At 43.6% G+C, this 20,416-nt stretch overlaps 2 protein-coding genes across 2 annotated transcripts in view; both read left to right on the forward strand.

The window, feature by feature from the left end:
• Window positions 1-503: 503 nt before the first annotated feature.
• Window positions 504-18,586, forward strand: cplane1 (ciliogenesis and planar polarity effector 1). The gene is made up of 50 exons (XM_068706180.1): window positions 504-585; window positions 869-1,022; window positions 1,118-1,253; window positions 1,340-1,459; window positions 1,582-1,814; window positions 1,954-2,057; window positions 2,137-2,293; window positions 2,387-2,490; window positions 2,818-3,000; window positions 3,329-3,578; window positions 3,699-3,881; window positions 4,243-5,030; window positions 5,170-5,360; window positions 5,545-5,625; window positions 5,713-5,877; window positions 6,155-6,322; window positions 6,404-6,635; window positions 6,758-6,894; window positions 6,986-7,203; window positions 7,290-7,454; window positions 7,820-7,967; window positions 8,055-8,164; window positions 8,261-8,410; window positions 8,516-8,627; window positions 9,013-9,328; window positions 9,416-10,531; window positions 10,764-10,915; window positions 11,012-11,097; window positions 11,189-11,253; window positions 11,431-11,701; window positions 11,788-12,162; window positions 12,270-12,911; window positions 13,006-13,181; window positions 13,268-13,355; window positions 13,452-13,536; window positions 14,106-14,240; window positions 14,505-14,567; window positions 14,669-14,754; window positions 15,007-15,241; window positions 15,348-15,607; window positions 15,723-15,822; window positions 15,942-16,124; window positions 16,336-16,378; window positions 16,498-16,629; window positions 16,708-16,888; window positions 16,982-17,037; window positions 17,116-17,265; window positions 17,456-17,592; window positions 17,682-17,959; window positions 18,096-18,586. Exons 2-50 carry the CDS (start codon window positions 942-944, stop codon window positions 18,249-18,251), a joined length of 9,783 nt encoding a protein of 3,260 aa, XP_068562281.1. The 5' UTR covers window positions 504-585; window positions 869-941; the 3' UTR covers window positions 18,252-18,586.
• A 448-nt stretch (window positions 18,587-19,034) lies between these two features.
• The window catches only part of LOC137869068 (WD repeat-containing protein 70), a 36,489-nt gene continuing 35,107 nt past the window's right edge, over window positions 19,035-20,416 (forward strand). Inside the window, exons 1-5 of the mRNA XM_068706181.1 lie at window positions 19,035-19,079; window positions 19,671-19,730; window positions 19,848-19,931; window positions 20,010-20,115; window positions 20,215-20,416. Of these exons, the coding sequence (XP_068562282.1) occupies window positions 19,055-19,079; window positions 19,671-19,730; window positions 19,848-19,931; window positions 20,010-20,115; window positions 20,215-20,416 (477 nt within the window). The 5' untranslated portion in view covers window positions 19,035-19,054. The remainder of the gene's footprint in view (window positions 19,080-19,670; window positions 19,731-19,847; window positions 19,932-20,009; window positions 20,116-20,214) is intronic.

Below are 20,416 nucleotides of genomic sequence, written 5' to 3' on the forward strand. Positions count from 1 at the left end.
GTTGTAGCGTTGCCATCTGCTGACAAAAGTATGCTAGTGCAGCAATATTCTGAGGCTTCTGTGAACGTGCAGGGCACCACACATCGCTAGGTGTTATTGTTATTGTCATGTGTCTTTTTTTGGAGTATTGGCATTGGACCATTGAACATGCAGAAATTTTCAGGAAGATAATGTAGCAGAGTTTTCATCCTTTGAGTATTATGTTTGAATTGTTTAAACCTTTAACCTAATAAATGATTAACCTAATAAATGATTAATGTGATTAGTCCATTAGCTGGTTCAATTAAAGGTCAACCCAACATGCTACTGCCTCCATTTATTCCGTGCATCCCATAATATTGTATGAAGGTCGGCTGCATCACTAGGGTTATGAGTCGTTTACATCTACGTTACTACGGCAACGCCTTGAAGCTTCCTCCGAGAGGATCATGGGAAACAATTCTGGATGCTGAAGCGGAGGGAGTTTCGAAATATGTCACGATTAACCGCGGTATAACACGTAATGCCAAAGTTATATTTAACATTTCTGCGACCAAATGATGTGAGCATTTGAACAGTTGACTACCCGATAGTTAAAGTGCTCAGGTAAGTCTTTCTTTCGGGGACAAAGCTCCGTGCAGTGAGCAAAACGAGCTAGGTAGCTAATGCTAGTTAGCGGTATGGTCAACATAACATGGTTGTTGTTGTTGCTTCTAACAATGTTTATGTCACGTGATCCGGTAAACATATAACGATTCCATCGCATATGAGTGTTATTTCTAAGTAGCAGTATGCAGGATGTTTACATTCAGTAAATGCATTTCTTTAATAATATAACGTCAACTTTTAACGTTATATTTAACGCTAACATGTCTCCTCGCTTGTCTAGTGGGATCCTGCAACCTCGATGAACCCCTCCTGAGTTCATAATAAAAAGGACGAACCGATGCTGTCATTCAAACATGGATCTAAAGCTGGAGGTTGTTTTGTCATCCAGCATCAAACGGAAGAAACCATGGCCGCGATTCTGCTGGCTTGGGAAGGTGAGGACAGTAAAGCATATCAGCCAGAGACACTAACACGTTGATGTCCTTGTCAGAGGGACGTAACTGTGAATCTGTGTCGTGTCACTCTTCAGGAGAAGGAGTCTGTGTTCCTGTTAGATGACAGGCGGATCAGTGAGATCAACATGATGTCCGGTCGCACCAAGAAGAGGACTCCTAAACTCCATCCTTTGCTCAACAGTGTGGTGACAATGGCTTCATCCCACAATGGTGAGTCAAATCTGCAAACTTTAAATAAAAGCACGTGTCACCTGTCAATTGTGAGAATACATTACTTGTCTCTTGCTGTTTTTCAGGAATGTGGCTTTGTGGACTTTTGGTCTCAGGAGAGCTTTTTCTGTGGAACAGGGATAAAGACTTGTTGAAGACTGCTGCAGCAGTCCCACAAGTAGTTCAAATGATTACTGCCGTTCAGGGTATGCACATTACTTGTATATTATGTACATGCATTGTATTCTCTCGACTGTGAGCCTGTAACATACAGTGAATTAAAAGTTAAACCTTCAGTTAATGGATTTATGTGTGTGTGTTTTCTCAGGGAATGCCATGCGACTGTCGCTCCAGGTTTCAGACGATGGGATGCGTGTGTTCCTGGTAGCCATAGCAGGGCAAGTGTTCCTGTGGGAGTGTGTGGATGTCAGGGATTTGACAGGGGTACGAGATGGCACAGTCAAGGGACACTGGGCACATATACAGCCCCTTGAAGACTCCATTCTGCCTTCCTCACAAGACAAAGAAGCATCCCAACACACTATTTTCATCAAGACAGAGGTCTGTATACTCAGTAGAAGACATATTTAACATAATGTATCATGTTTCAGTAAATGACACAGTTTTTTCAGACCTGCACTCCATTTCTTGTTTTCTATACGTCTTATATCTTATTGTATCCTTTTCCAATCTCTCTTAGGTGATGGGTGACGCCTGCTTATCAGCCTTTGTTTTCACATCTGAGAAGAAGCTGATCATCACCTGCCTGAAAATCCAATGGGAAGAAAGCCCTGTAAGAGTGGGGTGAGTAAACAGGTGTATGTAACAGACAGAACTCTCATTTGGTATTACATTGGTTAAAAGTGCACATTTCTCTTTGTAGTTCTGTGGGATACAGCATACAGTGGGCCACAAAGACATACCCCATGTCTCGTCTAGCCCCGCCCTGCAAACCAGTGAAGTCCAGAGGGGCCTTGGTGTCAGCCTTCTCCCCCGATGGCTGCCTGTTAGCCATCGTCTTGAACCAGAGACAGCCTAAGGTGAACATCTGGCCTCTGTATCTGGTTTTCACATCTTTATATGTGTTTTTTCCCCCAGAAATCAAGACTTATGTTTTCTCTTGTTGATTGCAGGCCACACAGGTCCTCTTTGTGAGCACACAGAATTTTGTCTCAGCATCAAGTGGCCTCGGAGGATGTGGAAGTAAGAAACTGGAGATCCCCTCTAAATACATAAGGTACATAAATGAAATGGGAACATGTGTTGTGCAGTAGTCAGCCAACCTGGGGGTCAACGTCTATTAAGTCACACTGTCTAATATTGTCAGTGGACTGTGTATGTAAAAAATGTACCAGAGAGGAATGATCATTTCCCAGCATCACCATCAAAGACACTGTCTATACAATTGTATCAGGACTGCTAAGATGTAATCACACCAGAAAATGATTGCCACCAAAGGGTGTGTTGCATCACCCGAATTCAATTTGTCATTAGAACTACTTTCAAATCTTGATACACAGTGTGGTTTTATTTTGAAATGGACTGAACATATCTTCTCTTCTAGATCCTACTGGGTGGGCAGTGTGAGTTGGTCACCAGGCGGTCTGTTCCTGGCCTGTGTTCTGAAGAGAGGCTCCCTTCTTATGTTAACTCGCCTTGGGGGGCTTATCACTCTAACAAGCGTTGGTTGCAACGTTGACTTTGGGCCTGCACACTTCCTACCCCTGCACCCTCTCGTCACTTACCGGTATACATCTGATCACTTACTAGCCTTTGTTACAAGTGATTGATTGATGTTTCTGCTGACGTTCTTCATTCTACATTCTGCTGTCTCTTCTGTGACCGTCTTTGCTATTGATTTCTTCACTTTCACTTTTCACCATGAGAGCCAAGTGATATTGCCTCTCTGCTTTCTATTGTCCCAAGAATTAAAGTATGAATCCAGTGTCAAACATATAATGTAGAGCTGCAACTATTGATTATTTTCATTGTCGATTTATCTACTGATTATTGGTTTGACTGGTAGCATTGATATAATGTTAGTCATAAAAGTTGTCCATCCTTTCCCTCTGCAGGGCGCCAGTGTCTGCAGGGAAGGGGGAGGCCTCTCGGTCCAGCTCCAGCTTGTCTGTGCGGGATGTCCTGAGACAGCGGTACTCTGTGACCTGGCATCCCCGACTTTTGTATCTCATCGTGTCTGATGGCTACATGGCCACAGTTATGAGGGTGCTAGAGAGGCCTTCTCCTGCCCTGATGCTGAAAACACTTCTAAAGGACACAAGCACGGACCTGGAGAAGGCCAGCCGGATGCTGGATAAATCACAGGTGCTAAACCAGAGACTTCTAGAAGTGGGAACAGGAATCTTACTCATCTTCAGCTTTTGTGTGTACGTCATGTAGGACTATTCTTGACAATATGGTTTTCCTCACATTCGTTATTTCCAGATTCATGTGAGGGCATGGTTGGAGTCCCTGTCTTGTCTTAACCTTGACAGCAGCCTTATTACACGTGGGCCCAACACTGCAGACTCTGTCATTTCAGCGGCAACAGATGGATCCACTTTGCCACTTTTCCTGCAGGATCAGGGGACATTGGGTGGTACCAAGGAACTACTTGGAAAAGTACAGGTCAGTCAAATAGTATAAGCTAGAAAAGTATAGCTTTAGATTCTGAGAATGGTGTAGACGACTCAGGCTACATTTATATGAAGTTAAAAAGCAGATTCAAAATCATATTTCTAACCCATCCCTGACATATTTTTGTGCCAGCATTGACATATTGATATAGTCTTAAACTTTACATGCCTTTGTCTTATAACTTGAAAACACAGCCTTCTCTGTTTACATTTTTGATATCATATTGCCTCTATAACTACTAAATTGTATTTGATTACCCTAAGTAAATAATGTGTCATTGCTGTTGTTTTAGTTGCTTGATTTACTTCCGTTAGCTGTCTTTAACCTGCGGATTGTTTGTGTGGTTTCCTAGACTTTCTTCGAGGATGACTCTGATGTAGACGGACCTCCTGCTGGTTCTTATGTGGAAGACGGTGGCCGTCTGGAGTTTGCCTCAATGTTTGACACACTCCATGCCCTGGACACACAGACGGACACTGGACTTGTTACTAGCCCAGATTATGAAAATGATTCCGGTGAAACGGAGAGGAAGACCCCGGCTATTCACCGCGAACTTGGAAAAATCCAGACTAAGCTGTTAACAGCTTGGGCTATTGGCGTGTCTCTAGGAAACGCTGTGGAGGACAGAACTCGTCTCCTGAAGCACGCCCTCTACTGTGTGGTGCGACTTGCTGCTTTACTCCATTTGATCCCCAGCTCTGTGAACACGGGGAGAAAGAGTATCTTGGCTTCTACCCGCCTTCTGCAGCTTCTCAAGGCCCTTCTGTCGTTTCTTCCCTGGGACAGCACTCACTCTGATGGGCCGTGCTGCCTGGGGCTGGTGGTAGAGCTCAGTAAACGGCTGATACGCCTCCTGCTGACTCCTCTCCCAGAGTCCCACCAGACTGGTCACTGTCAGTTGTCATCTCATAGTCTATCGTCAGTCCTGCTTATCTTGCAGCTGGTCTCTGATTCTCTTGACAACACCTACAGCCTGCAGCAAAGAACTGTCCGGTCCTCTGCAGAGAAGGAATGTCTTACCCAGCCACCACAGCTCTGGCCTTCAGATGCACACTATGTGCCTCTGTTACAGAATGAGAAAGAGGCGAAATCTAATTTTGTACATCAGGCAAGACCTGTTCCCCAGCGACCGTCCAGCAGGTAAAGACCATCTCTCTGACTTTTAATGTGTTTATGAGCTAAAAGTCAGTCTTTGTTGTTGTGGATGCCGGTTTTAGTCATTGCATGTCATGTTTTGGCTGGTATTTAAGATTGTCATTTGATTTTCTTTTTTGACCAGATTGTTGAGAGTCTGGGAGTGGGTCTACAAGATCACCCAGCAGTATATGGATGATCTGAAAAGCTTTAAAGGCTGTGATGGCTGGGAGGAGGAACAGCAACAGTTGTCTGTCATCATGTCCCAGATCCAAACCGCTCTGCAGGCTACAGGAGAAAGGCTAGAGGAGGGTCCTGCACTGCTGAGTTACCCAGGTCTGGAGCAGAAGGACTATTTATCTAACTAACGGTTATTGCATCAGCTACAAGAAATAAATAGGGTTGTTTAAATGAAAACGAACCAAATGCAAAAGGATTTCACTGTAGTTCAGATTAAAGAAAAGCCTAATAGTTATGTCTGAGTATTAATTGTTTAGTATTTCACTCTTCTCCCCACCAGGTGAACGTCTTTTCCTGTGCGGCTCGTACCCAAAAAGTGCAGATATATTGCGGTCACAAATCTGTGAGGAGAGTAACAAAAGTAAGAACCTCTGCTTCAATTCTTCCATTTAAGTACAGCACAGATTCACCTTCAGTCTGAAATGATAATGGTATGTCTTCCTGTTAGACTGTGATCGTAGTGTCTTCAAGGAGACACGGCTCTGTCTGGCACTCCTCTACGGTCTGTTATCCCAGTACCGTCTGAGAGAAAGCCAGGAGTTGGGGGACCACATGGCCCGCCTGATCCTGCACAGGGCTGGACACCAGAAGGACAACGTGACCTGCGTAACAGGTCAGCCATGGTCAATGATTACGAATGTGGTAAATGGGGGGAGAATTATTTTTGGCACCAATCAGTTTGCCAAGAATGAGTTAATCCAGGTGCTAGGAACTTGTTCTTTGGTGATAAATTGTTTGACACAGTTACTTCAGATTTGTTTTTACCTAAAAGTCCTGCCCTTCTCAGGACAGCAGTTTTAGGAATAACTCATGTGCACAGCGTCCACCATCGTACCATGTTCACAGTCGCTTTAGTTAAGTTTTAGCTCTTTCTTTATATGCCCTTGCAGCAGACTCTTTTCCTTGCCCGTGGCTGCCGATGGACCTCCACAGTGACGCAGCTTGTGCTGTGGTTCAGACCCTGGGGAGATTTATGGCCTCTTATTTCACCAACCAACCCCTCTACATCCCGCCCCCTCACCATGTGGCCATCCTGCCTCCTCTACATCTACCTCATGGTGTGTTTTCATAATTATTTGTCAGTTAAACAGGTCATTTCTTTTATTTATTTTGCTATTTGGTAATATGTCCTTTCTCAGCCCCTAGTGCTGGGCGCTTGGTGCCACTGTGCCAGGAGGAGGTGTCTAGAGCAGTGCGACAACAGCAGCTGTCAGAAGTATGGACAGTGGACTACGCCCAGGACCTGCTCCTGCTAGGGGGGCTGCTTCCTGAGACTGTGTGGTTGGCTTATCATCTTGGGGACTGGAAGACAGCGGCCTCTCTGAGCCTGGCCTATACGAATTACTGCACCGACCACTTTGACTTTGCTCTGTCAGTGTGAATGCATACAGTATAATCAAGTAGTGAATGAAAATGTTTTACTAGAATAAGTTAAGTTCAATTTCAAACTTGTACCATGATTATTTTCATCTTTTTCACCTATTTTATGACAGGCTCAGGAGGAGAGAGCTCCACCTACCAACAGCTTTGGAACCAGAAAGCATTTTTGAGGTTGAGTTGGAGTGTCTTCTTGGCAATAAGTCTGACTTCCAAGAGTGCAGAGATAAAGATGAGGACAAGAGCTTTACAGGTTGGTGAGATCTCAACAATAAGATGACCACAACACACATAGAACCCTTTGATTAATATACAATTAATATTGTCTGAACTCCTTGTACTAGACCCTTCGGAAGGAGAAGACTGGGACTTGTTACAGGTTTCCATACAGGAGATTCTGAAGGCTTCAGTCATGGCTGGAGTGAATGTTATGTCTTCACCATTGTCTTCCTTGCTGGACACAGTCAAAGACCTGTGTTCTTGCCTGCCTATCTTGGTGCCCAGTGGACTATATCTGCCTTCCCCTCCTCTTTATTGCCCCCAGCCTTCCCCCAACACACAGGTACACAACATAGAAGATTAACCTTCCCATACAGTGTGTTTACATATGAACTTTGTTATTAAATGTTGTCTTTGTCTCATGCTTAGGACCCAATAGGGACAGTAGGACAGTTTGCAGAAGTTGCGTCACGTCACAGAGTGTCTGGAGTTCTCCAAAGATTACTGTTACTTCTGAGGTCTGCACGTTGTTGCCATCCTGCTGCCCAGTGGTACATCAGCCATCTATGCCGTGCCAGACACATACTACACAAGGTACTTTCTCGAACCAAAGGATTATTACTATTTTTATCTGGTTTAAAAAGAGCATTAAAGGTCCCTAAGTGTGGCTGACGTAGCTGACATTCTTTGTTTGCAATTACATGCACTGCAAATTCAAGAGTTTGATCTAAAAGACGCTTGACGACGACAATCAAATTTCCCTGAAGAAATGATGACTATTTTCCATTTTAATACACTTTCATTGCTTCGTCATCCAAATAGGAAATGAGAATAAAGATGAAACTCTAAATTATGATCAGTTGTATCTTATAAAGTTGACCGTCAATGCCTTATCCTGCTAATATCGCTTCACTTTGTGATCCATCCTAAATAGAGGAAATATGTGATGTTGTGTTCAGATCAAGAAAAAGTACGCCTATCCATCCGCCGCTGAAGAAGAAAGGGCTTTCCCAGAGGGCCTGATGAAGTTTGTCAGCCGGAGTGGATTCTTCAGACGGGGGCCGAATAAAGACGGTCACCTGGACCCTGACACCATTCAAACTATTAGTAAGACACCACTCATAGTGAATTGCAGATATCATAATTAATGATCTACTTTCAGATAGTTCTTATGAAGTGTATTTCTCCTATAAGTCTGTTTCAGGGAGCTGTGTGCGTTGTGCTGGATGCTTCATGTCAGGGACCAGCTCTCCATTTCCTGCAGGAAGTATCAAGCTGCCAGACAGCGCGGTAGAGATGAACAGGTATTTCATTTGTATTTGATTTTATGACATGGTTATGTATAAATATTCGTAACTATCTATACCCTATAAATATCTGGGTGTATTTGTGTCCGTCAGATCCCTGGTGGTTCAGAAGTGAGATCGACCTGTGTTGATGCTCTCCGCTGGGCCCGTCGTTTCTTGCCTTTCTCTTGCTTCCTCAATGCTGAGGAGATCCTCCAGGACATACTGCTCAGCCTTGTGTCTGAGCTTCCTCCTCTCTCTCTGGTAATATGACTTCTTCCAGCCTTCTCTTACGTCAACAGTGTTTGTCGAAGTTAAACAAAATGACCGTGAGTGAGTAAATTTATCATCCTGGCTTGTTCTTCTTAGGTGGCAGACACGCTGGTACGAGCCTTCCCAGAGGAGGAAGAGTCCGTCAGAGTCCCTCTGAGAGAAAAGTATCACTCACTGCTGCAGAAACTGAGGGGATGCAACGTCCTTGGTACGAACTCCTCTGTTCATTAGCAAGTTGCTTTGAAGCACTATACAGGAATGCTGTTCTTTTTTTTTTTTAAACTTTTGTTTAACTTACCTGATGGCCACATTTTCTTATTGATACTTAATTTTTAGTTGTTAAACTCTATAAAGAATGTAACGGTCAAAGGCCAAATGTGACAGCCCCAAAGATGATTTGTTATGGTCTTTGAGCCGGTCATAACACCCAGTCGTTGTCCTTTTATATGTGCTGGTTACATTCTATACATATATGCTTTGTGTATTCCTTTAAGTGAGTGATGATTTAGGTATTTTACTTATAATCCATGACCTCTTAAACATGTATGATGTATTTATAAATGTCACTTGATGTTATTCTGTTGGTCTCCTAGAGGGGGAAAAAGAGGACGTGGACGAGTTGATGATGATTGTGATCCAAGACAAATTCAGGCAGAGGAGGAAACATCTCGGGCGTTTGACGAGGCACCTGGCCCCCCTGGAGCTCCACCTGTGGGAGAAAGAGGAGGAGCAGGATGACAGGGGAAGCAAACACGGGATGGCCATGCTGAGACAACTCTCACTGGGTACCAGTCTGAGCACCAGCACCTTAACTGACTGTGTGTTTCCCTCACTGCACAGTGACGGAGACACAGTGGATAACACATCTGAGGCTATCTCTCCTGAAATGCATGGCAGAGCCACAACAAGGTAGCCAGCGTAGAATAGTAGATCTACCATTACGCTGAGGTATTTTGTATCTATGGCTTATTCTGTGCTCTGTGTTGTTCTTTGCAGGGGCAAAAAAGCAAAAGTAAGGGGCAGAGAACATGCAAAGAAGACTGCTGTTAAGATTGAAAGCGTCATTCAGGAGGAGAGCCAGCCAGGCGATGCCAAGGAGAATGAGCAGCCCCCCCTACCAGTGGTTGGTACCTGGGAGTTTGAGTTGGAAGATGAAGAGTATCTCAATTTCCTGGAGCTCTTCCTCAGCTATGTGCTAGAGAAGGATAGCGCTGATGGAGGCGACTCAGGCGGTGAACTTCCATTGTTGAAGGGCTTCTCCTCCCAGCTGAGGGAAAGGGAGTTGCATTCTCTCACCTTTGATGTGCTCACAACTATTCATCGCCGTCAAAGAGATGGGCACCATCCAGCGAGAAAACACCTGGGCAATGAGCCTCCAGTGTTCAGAGCCGGCTGCTGCTACAAGCCTGTGAAACAAGGTGCAACGCCTGATCTGCAAACTTCCTCCGTCTGGAGCGAAGCCCCCGTATCCAGAACTAGCCTCTCTGTCACCTCTCTTCCTGGGCTGAGGACTGGCAGGCAAAAAGGTTTGTTTGGCCTCCGACAGCAGAGGCCTTCAGGCCAAAGAATGAAGGGGGGGCTCTTTTGTTCTGAAACTAGCCCTAGTAGAAGTGCCTTTCCAGCCGGGCAGCCTTCAGAGAAATTGATATTTGGCTCCTCGACGTCTGTGGAGGCCGTGATTGAACTGCAGCAGGGCCTGGACCCAAAACTAGAGGCTCAGTTTCCAGAGCTGGGCAGGCTGCTGGAGTGGATGGTACGCTGGGCTGATAGGAGGGCGCTACTAGGACATCACGGCAAGAAGAAGAAAGAGAGCGGAGGAGGGGTGGGAGGAACAGCCGATGAAGGAGTAGTGATCCGTGTCAAAGCCTCGGCGCCTGCCGTCCTCACTTCCCTCAGCTTGCTGGAGCGCAGGTACACTGCCCTACTCGGGACAGACCGCTACAGTGCCCACATCCAAGTTCCAGAAACACAGTGGACTGTAGCCCCTGTGCTGCAACCTGAGGCGGATCGGCAGCTGGAGAGAGAGAGCAGTGTTGATACAGGTTACCCTGGATCAGCCAACACTCCCATCATTGGTCTTGATTGCAATCTACAGCAAGGAGAACTGTTCACGTGAGTGCATTTACAATGTTTTATTATTGGAGTAAAACTAGCACTGATACATCAACCAACAAATGACAGTAATTGGACACATGATGTAAAGAAATGTTGCACCATCAACAAAAAAGTATGCATGTTATGAGTGCTTCATATTGTTGTTTTGTTTTGTGTATACTGATTCCGTATTTCACAGCGTTTCATCTCGTAAACAGTTTAAATTTCTGTATTATTTGTTTCCCTGCAGTGGTTCTCGCACAGATGAACCAGAGGAACAGGCATTTGACAGGACACCTCTCTCTAATGACCAAGATCAACTGACCTTTGATGCTCAGCAGAGACAATCTGGTTCACAACAACCATCTCACGATGACTTGGATGTTACACCCGAAAAAGAAGGTAGTCTACCTTAGTTATACGAGATCATCAAAGTTGCTGTAAAGCAGACCCTTAACCATAACAGAGAATATGAATTGATGTGTTTGATATTTGTAGGCAAAAGAAGTGACAGTGAGGGCTGGGAAGTGTCCTCCTCTGTTTCCAATGGGATCACCTCTGGAAACATCTGCACAGCTGAAATGGTGAATATTACCATTCAAGATTCCCATTCTTCAAATGTGTCATCAACGTTGTCAAAACACACAAAAAACTGTCTGTTTATGTTCTGTGCAGAGTTTGAAGCTTGCAGATCTGGACAGCTCAGAAAGTGCTGAAGACATTTCTAGCTCCGCCTCTCTGTGAGTTTTTAATATACTCTTATTCACTTTGCAAGAACACACATAAATGTGTAAGGTTTTTCTCTAAGGAGAGCCATTACTGCAGTAAGTTAGTGCCAACATTGTAGCAGTTTTTCTCAGTATTGCATGATTGTTTTTGCTTAAGATTTTAAGTGGTAATATGTTATGTTGTTTAAGCCACAGTCATGCTGAAAGCCTACAAGCCCCCCCATACCCAGAGCCCCAAGCATCTCCTACTGTCCAGCCTGAGGCAGAGGTCCATGCCGATCCTTTTGGTTCAATAGGAACGCTGCTCACCAACACACACGTGGCTCCTCCAAACATCCAGCCACAAAGCTCCACAGCCGCTGCAACCGCTGCGGATTCTACAACCCCCAGTCAGCCATTATCCAATCAGACTCCACCAATGCGACAGCGTCTGGGTGAAGACTTATTCAGACTGGTTCAGGTAAGAACAGAATAACTGAAAGGAAAGCTTTTTGACTCAACTGCCTCTTTAGATTGACTCTAACGTGTTTTTCTCCTTCATTACAGAACATCAACTACATGAGCCTGATGGAGGTTTTGGGTGCTTCGTTTTCTAACCTGCAACTTGCCCAGCAGAGCTCTTCTTTGGCCCAGTCTGACATGAACATGTCACACCCTAATGTGCCATCATCTTACGCTCCCAAATTCATCCCTCAACCAAATCCCTTACCCGCTCAAACCACCATTCCTTTGCCACCTCAATCACAAGCATGTTTGCCAAATTCAAGATACGACAACCCTCAGTCCAGTCGGGCCCCTGCATGTATGTTTGCAGAGCAGCCTGCTTTCCAAAGCACAGGGAAAACTTCTCCAACAGGCAGCCAGCATCACACCACCAGTAATCTACCTTCCACCGCTAATGGTGCAGGTGCAAGTTATCAGGTATGGCTAAGGTGTTCATTTTTGAGTTATGACACATTGTGCTTCTTTGTAAACAATAACTAAATCCCAGTGAAACCAAGCTGAATGCAGTTTTCTTTTTTCTTCAGGAAATGCAGCCGCTCTCTGTCCAGGCGGCATCACCAGAAATCCACTCCAGCGAGAACAAGAGGTTAATCGCCCCCTCGCAGGGGCTTCTTGCCACTACTCACTCCAGTCATGCTACTCACAACGCTCCTGTGTTACTACCTTCTAATAATAGCAGACAAAGTGATCCTGCTCCCCAGGTCTTGGGCCTGAAGTTACTTCAGCTCTACTGTCCTCCATCGCCCCAGCAGAGTGGCCCACAACATCCCCAAGGCCCCCAGGCGCTCCACACTGCAAACCCTGCAACTATCGAATCCCATCAGCACAAGCTTAAATACAATGACCAATCCAGCTCGGTTCCAAAAAGACAACTCAGTTTTTATCCTCCGCATGATCCAACTCCCAGGCACTCTCATCCCAAGAGTCGGACATCGGAGAGATCCAGCGGGCAAGGGTTCTCCCTGCTTCCTCCTGCTTTACCAGCTCACACACCTGAAGCCATGCAGGGCCTTCGTCTGCTGCACTTACAGCCTGTTCCACACAGCAACACCACCTTCCCCAAGCTACCCTTACCACCGTCATCCAGGTCCACTCTAAACATTGCAATTCCGATGGGAGAAGCACCTATGATCAAGCTTCTGCATATAGATGCTGGACCACAAATGGCAAGCAGTATTTCCATTATTTCACAATTTTTTTATTTGGGTTTCATTAAATATTGCATTGTAGTTTATGTACAGATATTTGTTTCTGCCACAGATGTTTCCCAAAGCAGCTCCCTCAGCCCAAATGACCCGTCTCATGTCCATGGAGGAATTATCAAGTTCAGTGGTCGGGAGGGAGAACGCTGAAAAGGCTCAACTGCAGTTGCTCAGAGTGGACCCACCTGAAAGCAGAAGAGCTACCACTTCTCCCAGCTCTATCTCCAGCAAGAGGCAATCACAAACTAGTTTACACGTTATTGATTTTCTTTTTTTAAAGTAGATAATTTTACTCACTATACTCACTGTGTTATTTATAGGCAGCAGAGGAGAGAGGAGAAGACAAAGAGGACAAGAAAAACAGAAGTCACATTCAGACCAAATGAGTCTATCATCCCTGCACAAGAGGTAGAACAATATTCATTCTAGTTAGACGTATTATGTGCTACTACCAGTGTTTGAGTGCAATTCTTCTATCATTTGTTTGTTCCAATATATCTACAGCCAACAAATGAGCCTGTACACGACGAGCCTGCAGCTGCTGAAGAGATCACCCCTGGACAAGATGTTGCTAATTTTGCTCAATTTGGTAAGTGTCACAAATACACTAATATATTCAGAGAGTTTAGTCCCAAAACGAATTGTGATCACCCAAAAAAAAAAATTGCTAACTCTATTCAGTATGTTGCCGGTGGCCACACTTGAAGGCGGAGTGAAAAGCTGGCTGTCATAGAGAGGAGGGAGAAGCGATTATATTTACATATGAGGATAAACCACACGCATTTTTCTGACGGTCTCTCCTGAGAGACTTCCATCTTGTTGCGCTCCGTTGTACGGTAAAAGTAGTGTAAATGCAATAAAAGAGAGCTATATAATATATATATATATATATATATATATATATATATATGTATATGTATATATATATATATATATATATATATATATATATATATATATATATATATATATATATATATATATAGAGAGAGCAACATGTAACTCCTTTTTAAAAACAATGTATCCACTGTTCCTTAGTTTTACATACGTTACATACACACACAGTATAATGCAGGTCATGAATCTTTGGAACATTATAATGTTGTGTTTTCAATTCTGTTGATCTGCTGGTGTTTTTTTCTTAACTTTAACTCTCAGGGTCCTTTGATTCTTTGCTGACTGGTCAGAGATTATTGGACAGGGCCATATCCACTTCAGCTGAGCTGCATGCCTTCGCTTCCACATGTAAAAGACCCCCAGAGTGCCACGATGCTTTCACCAACACAGACCCGGGTGAGTTAGTTACAGTTTGGGTTACCTTTATACCCAGTTCAAATTGTAACAGTGTTGCATTGTTGTAATGTTATTATTACACAGTTGTAGCTTTTGTTCCTAATTGAACGAGAATGTTTTTATGTCTGTTAGATAATTTGTTTTTGATCAATGAAAAATAATAGTATACATTAGATTTCTCTGTTCCACCTGGGTTGTTTCAAGTGCATGTTTTCCAAAAACCTAGATGCTGCGCATGTAACATGTTTATTATTTTTCTTTCAGCTTGTCCTCCCACACTCGTGGATAAAGCTGTGTGTGCCTCTGTGACTGCTAGTAGCCCTAAACGTAAGTTGACTTGAAATTCCAGCTACAAGGATGACACAATGTGGACGCAATGAAGAGTTAAACATTATGTCTTTGAGTATGTCTGTGTTTTCTCCATCCAGCACAAAGTTCAGGGAACCAGCAGTTTTGCGGCGAGGGCTTTGTTCGAGACACAGAAGAGAGCCCACAGGAGCGAGAGAAGAATCTGGTAAGAGACATACAAGGTGGACCAAGCAGGGTCTGTGAATGGTGCTTCTAGTCTCTAAAGCTGTGTCTGAATAGGTCCTTCATTCCACTTACTTAAATGATGTACTGAATACAACACATAGAACATGTGCCTTCTATTCTGTGTGTGGAAAGCAGTAGTACAAACTGATTTCCATCCCGAAAAAACATTGAAATTGTTTTTTTTTTCATGTAGTGACCATGGTCTCCATACGTTCATGTCTTTGTCCCTCAGGGTCTGGATGGACGGCAGTTCATAAGTGTCTTGGATCTAGAAGACAAAGCCCTGCATCAGGATTTACCACCTTGTCTCAGCCCAGGAGCTCAAGATGTTCCTTCCATCCGCCCTTCTTCACCTACTTCTGCTCAGCTGCATTTACTCGCTACTTCTGTTATTAGGAGTGATGCTGCTGCTGATCCACAAGCCTTAGTCACAATTCAAGAGGATCTCGACTGGAGGTCACACACAGGTATTTATATACTTTTATATTGAAGAGTATAACGTGGTTATGTCTTTATCCTGTATACACTATGGGTATAATTTGGTCCAAATATCTGTTGTCCTGTACACTCTAGATATCCCTGAGGAGTCGCCGTCACTCAGCCACATTGAGCCCAATAGCGAGCCTGAAAGAATCGTTCAACAAGAGATGGTAGAACCATCTGACTCTAAAATCTGTCAAGCCATAAAGACCCAGAGCGTTGGACCTCACAGTGCCTCGTTCACACCTCCTACAGTCTGGTTCTCCTCCCGACTGTCAGAGCTGGACGCTCAGCTGGCTGCTCTACAGAACATTGCAGACAATCTGGAGATGGACTTCTCCAACTCCAGGATGGTACGTAAGCATGTTGTTTTCATTATTTATCCTGCTTATCTTATTAATGACACCCACGTTTACAAATTGTCATCAAAGGCGGACAAATATATGTAATATATCGTTCTTTGTGTAGCTGGTGAACACTATTGAAAAGCTCACGCCAGTCTTGGCTCCAGATGTAAAGACTCCCACGGCAGTAAAAAAAACTGTCAGACTGTCTGTCCCACGGGAAGGTACAACATACAACTATTCATCTGCAATAATAGCAAAAACTGCATTGTATTTTAAACTGCATTGCGAGTCCTTGAAACCCAGAAACAAAGGTCTGTGGTATATGATCTTTCTCTAACAGCATGGTTACCACGACTGGACACTTTGACTGAACCAAATGCCTTTGAAGAAGAAGAAGAAAATCAGGAAGAAGAAAGTTTGCTTCACGATGATTCCTGGGCTTCTGAAGGGAAGCCATCTTTTCGTTATTCTACTTCTTCTTACAGTCACAACGCTGGCCCCTCCTACCTTCACACCCCTCCAAGTAAAGATGCAATTGAATCAAACATTTTCTGAAAATTGTTACTACATTAGACAAGTGGCTAGCATAGTGGCAAACAACTGCATTTGAGTTGATGAATAGATATTCAAAATTATGATTTTTAATTTTTTTTTGTATAGTCAGATACATTGTTATTTTCTCAGAGTCATAATGTTAAAAGTTAGTATTTCATCTGTTTGTGTTGCTTCCACAGGAATGAAAGATCAGCTGACTGAAGCATCTGGAATATCGCCTGTGTAGGTTTAAGTAAATCTTAACCATGTTATGACTCACATTATATGTCGTGGATTTGGTTACAGCACTTTTTTTTTTCTTCTATTTTACAATACTCTGGCCTCTACGTGTCGATCTCTAGCTGGGCAGATGAGAATCTGGGTCAGACTGGGCTATCCGATACAGCAGAAATCTTACACGAGTTGGTTAGGGAAGGGTATTTATCCCCGACTGACCTGGATCTGTCCAATTCACAGACTGCAAACCGTAGCAGGTAAGGTGCTCACTAAAATCCAGTGCTGTCCAAATGACTATTATTTATCACTGAGCTGAAAAGTAGTGTGACCCACAGCAGGCTGGACCAGCAGCAAAGTAGCTGGATGTCGCAGAAACGTGTCCTTCCAGAGGACGAGAGGAGAGAGCTGAGGATCTGGATGAGGAGGAAACAGAGGGAAAGACTGGCTGTTTATCAAAAACACAGAGAGAGCCTGAGGGAGAGAGAGCACAAACCCTTTTCTACCTCTGGAACAGTGGTGAGATATGTTTGCATCTTTACTAGAAATGATAATTCATTGTATGCTATTTAAGAAAATATTATTTCGACATTGTTGTTCGTGCTCCTTCAGAAATCAACAAACAAGAATCAAGCAACCGTTTGGAGAACCAGAGAGGAAAAGGAAAAGTATGTACTTGTTTACATTGTCCTTGCACAAGAAACATGCATGTTTATATGCATAACTGTTTCCATTTGATTTAATAGGTTCATGCTTCTGGAGCAATACAACCAGAGGACCCGTGAAGCCTATTCTTTGGCCAGTGACTTCCCCACCAGTCGTCCAACCCTACGCACTTCACCAGCGGCCTTAACTACACGACCCACCTCCGCTCCACCCTCTGCTAGCACTCACAGGTATCTCCAGCAACAGTAATCTGACTAGGATCTTGTCTCATTAAAGAATAATTGTACACTGATCTAGCATTTCAACAAACCATTAAACATTCATCCATTATTCCACAATGATCAGATTTTGTAGAGAACCAAACCTGTTGATTTTACACATCTGGATTAGCAAGTTATGGAGGTAATATCTTTTTCTTAGGGCTTATAGTGTATCTGCCAACGATAAAATAAGACTTAAGTCAGGACAAGCTCAACCTCACCTTCGTCCGTGGACTGCTGAGATGCAGGGACGGCCCTCAGAGGATCACCGCAGAAGACTGGGACTACACAGACCAGGTATCATAGTGATAGTCAGCTACGTTGGTGTCCTGCAGAAAATTACTTTCCTGAAAACGATCATATTAAATCACGTTTGTTTGTGTTAGTTACCTCCCTGCCAGGGGACCGTCTGTCTCAGGTGACCAGGCGTGGCATGCTCACACACGCAAAGAGCCACGCTAAACTGCACACAGCCAGCCAGAGTGAGGAACGGCATGTCGGACACCAGAGAGAGACGGGCCTGAACAAAGGTCCTTCAAGAGGGACTGTTGTCGGGAGAGGCATCCTGAGGGACCAGGCGAGGATGGAAGAGAGGGAAGATGTGAAACGTCGGGATCCCACTTCAGAATTGAATAGGCTGCTGGAGCCGGAGGAGTCTTACATAGTAAGAATCGCATTCAGCACAGATTAGCTTATATCTCAGACAAATGTAACTACAGTAGATCAAAAACACCACATGTCTTTGTTGATAGATGATGTGGTTTCATATCCAGTTTCATATATTGTTGTATGCTTCTCAGGATTTGCCTGGACTGTTGGATGAGCAGGATGATGGTGCCAGAGCTGGTTTGTCAGCGATGGACTGGCTGGACAACCTTTCTGAGAGCGCCGGTAGCAGCGTCAGCAAAATAGACTGGGCAGCTATCGAGAGGCTGGTGGCTGCAGAGGACCTGTGAGCTTAAGCAGATGGTCTATTACTGAAAAACACGTCCAAGATGTTATGTGCCTATTATATATACTGTAATTCAGAAGCATTTAAAGTAAAATAATATACATTTAGATATTTTTAATAAATTAGATATGAACAGCAGTGAAGTAGACCTACAATAGATTATATTTGGTGTTATTAATTTAATTTTCATATAAAAGTTGTGATAGAATATTTGATGCTCTGAAATCTGCAGTGATCTCTTCTGCTTGAAACTTTAGGTGTGTGCCATTTGTGTGTAAAGTTTTCTACATAATGTATTTTTGTCCCAACTATTAAATATTTGTATTTAAACATTTCAAATCTGTTTCTCTCATTTTCATAGTTGTCATTGTTGTCTGTATAGCCTGAGAGCTCTGCCCACTGGATTTTATACATCTGAATCTTTCCATTTACATTAAATGTAAGAGAACCGACAGCTTCTTGAGTTGTGTTATTGTACATTGCGTTATACATTTTGCACTGGATCATTAAACTTCTTCAGTAGACAGATCTCATTGTATTTACCAGTCTTGTGCTCATTAAACCATGGACTATACATAGTAACGTTAGCGCTGTATCCTCATTATACGGCCTGAGATCTAAACACGCTCACACAGCAGTTAACACTGAAAGCGATACAGTCCACTTCTTTTTTGATCTATTGTTAACTGAGCCTACGCAAGAGTCGTCACTCGGAGGCAGCACCCTGCGTCAGCTGTTCCGCAACATGCGTAGAAGAAGAAGAAGAAATAACTTCCGGGGTTAAAGGTAATCTTCGTGTTTGAAAACATGGATCCCAACAAAGTGGATGAAGGTAGCAACGTTTTGCTGTCTCTTATTAAAGCTTTGTATATTCGTCTTACACGACTTTCGTGTATGTGCAGGAATATTGGGCTTTATTTGGAATTTGTATTACATATATAATTTAGATACCTTACTCCAGTAACGTTATGTGAGAAGACACATGCTTCGTTGCTAGCTTATTTGTTAGCCTAGGTTCTCTACCACATATAACGTTACTTTTATAAGCCATCTAACTGTAACGCTAGCTAGTCACAGCTTTTATTCTCCTGAAAAGCTGCCTGTCGTTTGCTCTTACCAGTGTTAAATATATTCTTCTCGTTCAAGCTGAAATGCTACAGTATTGTCAGCTAACAGCCTAGGTTCAATATCTTAAACTCAATGGACGTTATCGTTACATTCTTGCTCAGGACTAACGTTTTGCCATTGTTTGGCATGGCAGGATCCTGTTGTTGAAGTTGCTTTGCTTACAAAGGAAACACACAACCAAGAGAGTTGCATCTTGGATTTTTGAGCAATCACTTGAAAACAATTTGTTATTCCAGTTTCATAACAAACAAGGTAACGCAGGCTGTGATAAATAATTTGCTCATTGCTTTTGCAGCATCGGACAAGATGAGTGATGATGGAGACATTGCATCTGTCATGGGATTCTCAGGGTTTGGTATGTATAGTCCAGCACAAATTGTCAATAATTTCATGTTTTTTAAAATTTCCTATATGACAAACTGAATATGGGTGGTCAGTTATTGTTCCAATGAGCTGTCTTTGTTCCATCCAGGTAAGAAGGCCCGCACATTTGACCTGGAAGCCATTTTTGAGCAGACCCGTCGAACAGCCATTGAGAGGAGTCAGCTTGTATTAGGTAGGAGTCACCAACATGACGAGCTGTTCGTTCTGTCACCAGTGTGCGTGTAACTGTGTATTGTAATTACTTCTTTAGAGGAGCGGCAGAAGGATGATCAGATGGATGAGGAAGGGGAAAGTTCCCAATCAGTCAAGTCATCAGTCCACGCTCCGAGAGACAAAGCTGCAGCTGCTACTTCCAGGTAACCAAGGATTCGTGTTTTGTAGTTGCATGTCTGTAAGTCATGCGTAAGATATGGTTTTGTTTTAACTCACAAGTATGTTTTTTTTGTCCTTTTTAGAAAACAGGAGAGTGAGAGCAGTAGCGACAGTGGTTCAGACTCTGACTCAGACTCTGAGCTTATTGGGCCTCCACTGCCTCCGCAACATACAGCCCAGGACGATGATGATGAGGATGGGCCACTGACTCGTGCATCGGGCAGCACGGCTCATAGTGATGAAGAAGATGATGATGAAGGGGAGGCACAAGATGACGACGATGAT

Source organism: Cebidichthys violaceus, unplaced genomic scaffold (genome assembly GCF_023349555.1).
Source record: "Cebidichthys violaceus isolate CVI_PGR_0920_01 unplaced genomic scaffold, fCebVio1.0.p SCAF_12, whole genome shotgun sequence".
In the NCBI taxonomy this organism is placed as follows: domain Eukaryota; kingdom Metazoa; phylum Chordata; class Actinopteri; order Perciformes; family Stichaeidae; genus Cebidichthys; species Cebidichthys violaceus.

Excerpts from the sequence above, each read along its gene's own strand:
- cplane1 (XM_068706180.1), top strand. The coding sequence starts at position 942 with ATGGATCTAAAGCTGGAGGTTGTTTTGTCATCCAGCATCAAACGGAAG. Across the intron at positions 5,361-5,544 it reads TGCACTGCTGAGTTACCCAG|GTGAACGTCTTTTCCTGTGC; the intron begins GTCTGGAGCAGA and ends TCTCCCCACCAG. Across the intron at positions 6,323-6,403 it reads TCCTCTACATCTACCTCATG|CCCCTAGTGCTGGGCGCTTG; the intron begins GTGTGTTTTCAT and ends GTCCTTTCTCAG.